General features: G+C 41.1%; 1 protein-coding gene across 1 annotated transcript; it reads right to left on the bottom strand.

The window, feature by feature from the left end:
- Positions 1–268: 268 nt before the first annotated feature.
- On the bottom strand, positions 269–769 carry LOC123989155. The gene has a single exon (XM_046289831.1). It carries the CDS (start codon positions 767–769, stop codon positions 269–271), a length of 501 nt encoding a protein of 166 aa, XP_046145787.1.
- Between the last annotated feature and the right edge of the window lie 6,604 nt (positions 770–7,373).

Genomic DNA, 7,373 nt, shown 5'->3' with positions numbered 1-7,373 from the left:
CAACATAATCCCAATGACTCACTGGCATTTGTAAATTCGTTAACGCCCGAACTATGCGCTGAGCTTCGTCAGCAAACGAACGTAACTCTATCGCGGACTCTTTCTTTAAATATGGCATATCCATGAGCCTCTTTAAATGATTATTCACAACCAATCGCGGATTATGAAAACGCGCCTTAAGAGCCTGCCACGTCGTCGTATAATTCGCATTTGTAGTCGTGACATCCTTGACTAACTCCGCCGCAGTACCCTTTGAACAATTTTTCAATTATTGCAACTTAGACGCATCAGCAAGACCGGGTGCATCGTGAACCAGTGTGGTAAATAAGTCACAAAAGTTTTCCCAATCCTCGTATTCGCCGGAAAACGTAGGTAATTCTAACTTCGGAAGCTTAGCTGTACGAGGCTCGGGTGTTATCGAAGAACTGGCTATCGGTGGTCCAGTCGGTAAAGTAGACTGATCCGCAGCCTGTAGTTCCGCTTGTACTGTTAGCAAGAAATCAAGCGTATCCTCGTACGCCGTTTGTAATCGCTGAATCACGTTATCCGTCATATACGCGTCAACCCCAGCATCGTCACGAATTGAAATTTCGGCATGCGCACTACGCACATCCCTCCAAATTTCTTGAAGAGACTCAATTCGCGAAGCTATGATATTCCGATTAAACGAGCTGCGCTCCTTCTCTCTTAATCGAGTACTCGTCAACTCGATTTCCGCCAATCGCGAGTATTGCACCACCGTGAGTTTCCTCAATATTGGAGGAGCCATGTTAACCTAAGCTAATAAAATCAAATCCTCAAAGAACAATACTTAATTACTATAACCCAAAGACGTAAAGTTATAACTAATAAAAGCAAACTTATATAAAATTAAATTCTATAAGCACACTATATAAATTGAAAAGAAAGTAAAGAATTATTGTACGATAATCCTAGGACTATTAGCTTAGGTTCAAATAAAACAATAAATCTATGTAATCTTATAACTCAAATCCAAATAAAATAATCTGCGTTTTTACGCCTGGAATGCAAGACTCTAACGTTCACGACGACCCGGCACCGCTAGCCCACTTGAGATCGTGGCGACGCAACCACAGTCTGTGTTTATGTTACGACTCTCACCCCTCTAAACGAAAACGCTCGGACAAAGAATTCCCATGCAACGTTTCACGAACGACTCTGAACGCTTAGCCTAGAAATCAATCTCCAGTTTTACCTTCTATATTAGAATCAAAAATCAACAAATCAAATAACCTCGGTTTCAACCAATCACCCCTTCCTCACCCGGAGCACCAAAAATTGTTCCGAATATTAGAACACAATAATAAAGGGAGAGGAAACGAGGTGCGATTGTTGTCGCCGAGGGTAAATGAAACACAAAGTATTAGATTTTAAAGAACGAACCGAAAACAAATGAATTTATTAATAAATAGAAATAATGTCTTTAGAGTTTAGTGGATACCGGCCGTAAAAAACCCCAGTCTCAAGTGAGGAAAAAGCCTGGTTCCTTGATCAAATTGAATTACAACAAAATAAAAAGAATGACACAAATATAATAAAATAGCAATATAAAAAAGCAAACTTACAACCTAGAGATTAAATATTAATTGAATGATCATTCAAAACTTATAATTATCGCACGCCAGAGCTCTGTACAAACCGTACTCGGATGGCACCTCGCTGACGCCGCAGCCAATCGTCGTGGTCCTCGTAACAAACAAATTCCTGGTCACAGGAGGCGTTCCCCAAGTGGGAACAAATAATCGTGATCACACGATGTTATAATTGCACCTAGTGCATTTCCTGATCACAGGACACGTTCCCCAAGTGGGAACAAAAAATGACCGTGATCACACGGTCCCAAATCGCACTCAGTGCTTCACAATCTAAGGACACACGCCCGATTACTCACGCACGCCAGCCGATTGCCACCGATATAGATAAATGAAAAAACGCACAAAATATCTCAAACGCACAAAAAAACAATAAGCAATGCTCAGAGGTCACAGATCCTTGCCCTAATGCCCCAGGTTCAGACCCGGACCGTCCTTTTCATCCCCAAACTGCTCGCGCCAACGTATTGCAGCGTGGCGCTGACACACATGCCCTTCTTCTCGCGGCGTCAAATTCGAATGCTGCCGCTCAGTCCAATCATAGAAAAAAAGTTGCGAAACGCGAACACATCGGTCATCTATGATGTGATGTGATACGAAGTGTTAAGTGATCAGTGTCAATTGAACTGAATTAATTAATTAATTGAATTGAATTTATTGAAATTATTGAATTTTGAATTTTCTAATTTAAATTTTGTATTTATTCGTGCGGATGTGATTGCTGTGACAGTGCGCGTACTAATGTGCTACGCTCGGAGGTATTGTATTGTAGTGTAATTGCAGTGTATTTGTTGATGTGGTATCATTAGCGCCGTTTCGTGCATTTTATGCATTCGGTGCATTTATATTACTTACTATTATATATTATATATTATATACTGTATTATGTTATATTATATTATGTTTTATTGTATTATGTTATAATATTGTATTATAGTATTGTTATTGTATTGTATTATACCATGATCATATTGTATTATTTTATTTATGTTATTAATGTTATTACATCCAAACTACGTTCAATCTACGTTCAATTGCGTTCAGCCTGCGTTCAATCTGTGACCATTTTAGGCATAGAATATATTATATGTTATATTATAATATTATTATTTTAGACCTTGGGTTGTGTCCAGTTATTCAGCTATATTAGTTAGCTACGTTAGGCTATACTTAACCAGTATTCTGTATTAAATTGTATTGTATTGCATTATTATTATATAACTTCCTAACTTTCTATTCCATTATATTATTATCATTGAGTAAGTAAATGTACAGAGTAATTAACAATGGCATATGGCATATCGAATTGCATTGAATTAAATTACTTGATACAGATTATTAATATGTGTCTGCTTTATTTTACCTGCTGTGATTATAGCTGTGGTTATATCTGTGATGATTATATATGCAATTATATTTGCGGTTATATTTATTTGACTTAGTTTAATGGGTCTTGTATTACAGAATTTAGAAGAGTCTATCTGGATTGGATAGATTAATGAGTTTATATCATATGCGTATATTGCGTTTATAATCCCTTTGCATATTTTAAGGGTGGGTTTGATTCTGATTCTGGTTTCTTGTTTCTTAGTTCTTAGCTCCTTAGTTCCTCTTGTAGTATCATGCATTGTTTCTAAGCTTTCGGGGGTTGTTTGGGCTCCCAGGCATTGTCAATTAATTGTAGACTATAAGATGTATCATATATCCTTTAGCAATTTAGATATGAATGACGTGTAACGACATTGGTTTATTGTTTTATTGGTTTATTGTTCGCCGTTCACTATTCACTATCCTTATTCTTTTCTTATTTTTATTCTTGGTCACTTGACATGTTTCAGTGACTTCTTCTTCAATTGAGTGTTACGTTTTACGTTCCATGTTCATATAATATTATTCAGTGCTCTTTTGTAGCTCTTCGCACCCCCCTCAGAGTAATGTTTTGCATACTATGTTTAATTCAATTCTAGTGCAGCTGTGACAGTTGTGAATCTGTGTATTTTGAATACTTACGGTACTTTATGCAATCTTTTGTACATTAATTACCCTTTCTTAATTACAATTCTGATTCTGATTTTGATTCTGATTCGGAAAGTGTTAGCTCAGTATTGGTTAATACGGCTGATGCTCAGGGAGGCATACGCTGCGGTAGTCCGTCCTGCATGATACAATGTCTTTATGGTTTTCTATACATACATATATGCGTTATGGTTCCTTAAATTCTTTGAATTTCTTGACCGTGGATCTCATATGACTTTCTTATAGGAGTGTCTGGCTTGGTTTAGCACCTATATGCCTTTTCTATTAATTGGTATTAAAGGGGGTTTAATGGAACTGCATCATTTAAACTGACTATGGTATGAGGAGTTTAATTAATTATCTACATCGGTATACTTATTAAATTGATTATATTTGGAGTGTTTTCGTTACATATTATAGATACGCATATGTTCATAGTAATTTTGATCTATTGTAGTGTAGTTTAGTTTTCTTGTACCTTTATATTATGATTTAGTCGTAATATGGTTGTATGTGGGGTTTATTATTGATTGTTTATTATTGATTAGTTTTCACCACGCGCTGTATTGCATCGACTTACCTGTATCAGTATTAATATTAATACCATACTTATCGGAGCGGTATTATGATCCAGTAACAATCTAATCTACTCAATTTATAACTATTTGAATTGTTTGATCTGCCTTATGGTTTATGCCGATTTAGGTGTCATGTGCTCCCCATATTATATCAGGTGGGTATCCTCTTCTCCTGTTATCCGTTAATTACACTCTACCTCCACTTCCATTCGCTGGGGTTAGGGCTTCCTGCAAATAGACTAGGATTATGTTACATTTTACATTTAATACTATGGTTAATTTCTGATGTTAACAGTTCTGTCTCTTCCTATTATTCTAATTATGAGGTATATGTTGCTACTTATCGTTATTGATGATTTACTCGCAATAATTTCTAATTGTTTTTTATTGCCTTCATTTGATCATTGATTGTACTCCATCATGTTCGCTTGCCAACCACGTTGAGGTTGTGGTCGCGTAAATGTTCCTGCAAGTAAATTTAAGTAACTTAATAGTTTCAATGAATGGTTTCAATTATTAGTACTACATTACGCTCACCTATTTATTTTCTTCCCAGCTTACTTTCTGTTTATACCCTATATTCTATATTTTATACTGTACCTTATTTACCTTTACCTCTGATAATAATTAGTAGCATTCTATGTTATGTTATGTTTGCTTCTATTCTCTCATGGCTGGCTTGCTATTTGCTATCTGTCTGGCGACTTTATTTTACTTTACGGTTCACATCCTTGGTTTATTTCATCTCAAATTTATGGTTAATCTTGAGTTTAATTTTATGTGATTATATTGTGCGCTAGTGTTGAATGTTAAGTATTCCTCTTCTGCTATTTGGCTGCTCGGCTGTATGTATGTATGTTTGACGTTTTAGGTTTTGGAGGTTTTGTTGGTCATTTGCTTATGTTCAGTTCACATATGCTCGCTTGCCTGCTTGCGTGCAATACTACTTATGTTTACTTCACAGTTTCTCACGTTCTCATATTGCTTACTGTTTCTTTTACTGTTAACTATTCATTAACTGCTCTATTGCATTAGATGCATTAGAGGCATACATATATTTATTTCCCGTTTTTGTATTTGTGATTTGATTTAACAAGTTTCAGTATATTTAGTATGTTTAGTATGCTTATTATGACAGCTGTTATTGAATGTATGGGCTCCTCTACTCTATTCATGGGCTTCATGTGCTTATTAATTCCTATTCATTATTCATTATTTATTTATTCATTCACTCATTCATTTATTCATTTATTTATTCATTTATTCTTTACTCGTTTTTTATTCATTATTTATCGTTGCATATTTGGGGCATTCGAAGCGCTACTCGAAGCGCTATGCTTGTCATGAGCGTGTGTGTGTGTGTGTAAAGTATGTATGGGACAGGTCATCGAGGATTGCAGCCTACCAAGATGTGGCACAGTCAACCGGGGAAAAGACTCGCCCCGGGCCCTGGCTGTGCTGAAGAGCAAGCCCTGTTAAAATAGGTGAACACATGGCGCGATCACCCGTTGAGCAAGAGCTCCGGTTCCTGATCGTGGCCGAAGAAAAATGGCCTGTCCTCGTGGAAGGTCAGGTGGGCGTGATGACTGCAAGGATAAGCCACATCATCATTATCAACCAACCATGGTGGACGAAGATGGACACGGCCAACTGTGGAGATACGATGTCCCAGTTCCTGGCCGTGTTGAAGAGAAAGCCCTATTAAAACAGGTGAACACATGGCGCGATCACCCGTTGAGCAGGAGCTCCGGTTCCTGGTCGTGGCCGAAGAGGAACCCCTGTCCTGGAAATAGTGCTAGGCAGGCGAAGTGGTGGCGCGGTCACGCCGAGAAGATGTCCCTCCGGTGCCGATCGTTGCAGAAGAAAAATGGCCTGTCCTCGTGGAAGGTCAGGTGTGCGTGATGACATCTAGGATAAGCCACATCATCATTATCAACCAACCATGGTGGACGAAGATGGACACGGTCAGCCGTGGAGATACGATGTCCCGGTTCCTGGCCGTGTCGAAGAGCAAGCTCCTGCCCTGGCAGGTGAACACATGGCGCGGCCACCCGGAATGGGCTTACTTCGGTTCCTGGTCGTGGCCGAAGAATAATCCTGTGCCTTACCGTACAGGTTGAAAATGTCCTACCGCTGGATCGGAGGTGCAACGACGCGGATCCGCAGATGCCCCATGTGCCTGGCGCATGGCGTTTTTGCGGGCGGCCTCAATAACGCGAAATGCGTTGAAGCGTCGATGCGTCGTTGTGGCTATACGCTGGTATTCCTTTATGAATTCTAACGAGTGAAAAGGTGTCGGCGGCCCACGTTACGGGAGAGGTTTTAGTGGGTAGTATGTCCAGCCTTGGGAGTGCCCACTCTCGGCTGCCCGTCTAGGTCGCCCCTTCAGGGCTGTGGCCTACTCTTGGACTAAACTCAACCCATGAGGGTTGGGTTGCTAGGTTGCCCCCTTCTGGCGTTGCCTCTTTGGGTTTGCCCTCACCTCACGGGCGCCAGGCTGCCCCTTCAGGGAGGACATGAGTCCCACACTGCCCGGGTCCCCTCTAGCCGAATAGTCGAAAAGGGGACCCAACCTGCGCGTGCGCAAACGCATTAACCCTTCCAACTGAACCAAAAAAAAAAAGAAAAAAAAAGGTTTCAGGGGCACCCACGGACCTGGCCAAGTGTACTGGCTGAGCGGGGAGGTGATACCCCGACGTGGCGCGTCCCCCGGTGGCGGATAGGGGAATGCTCGCCATACTCGTTTCGGAGTGCATGGGGGGTAGGAGTGAAATAAGATAGTTACCGCGGACCAAACACCAAGGGAAGGAAAACCCATCAAAACCTCCCCTGTGACTGGGAGATAGAATACTGACACGGTAACCCCTGCCTGTCGTACAAGGCGACTGAAAGGGGGGCGTTTGCTGCTGTCGAAGTAGCCTCGCAGATGACCAGGTGCGATGCCGGTGGGATCTACGGATCCTGGCAGGGCCTCCCTTGCCGGTAAGGCCTGGGTCGGAGAGGCGAGAAGGTGGCTGCAGCGTCGTTCAGTTCTCCAGGGGCCAGGCTGCGTGGCGGTCGGGTGCGGGTAGCGAACCCGGAGTGCCCAAGCAATTACACCGTAACCCAGTGGTCACGTTTCGCTGGAACGGGGGGCTTGCCTTTATTGGCCGGCCCGCGAGGATGA

The sequence above is a fragment of the Osmia bicornis genome, unplaced genomic scaffold, assembly GCF_907164935.1.
Source record: "Osmia bicornis bicornis unplaced genomic scaffold, iOsmBic2.1, whole genome shotgun sequence".
In the NCBI taxonomy this organism is placed as follows: Eukaryota; Metazoa; Arthropoda; class Insecta; order Hymenoptera; family Megachilidae; genus Osmia; species Osmia bicornis.
This window is presented reverse-complemented; position numbering and strand designations above follow the sequence as displayed.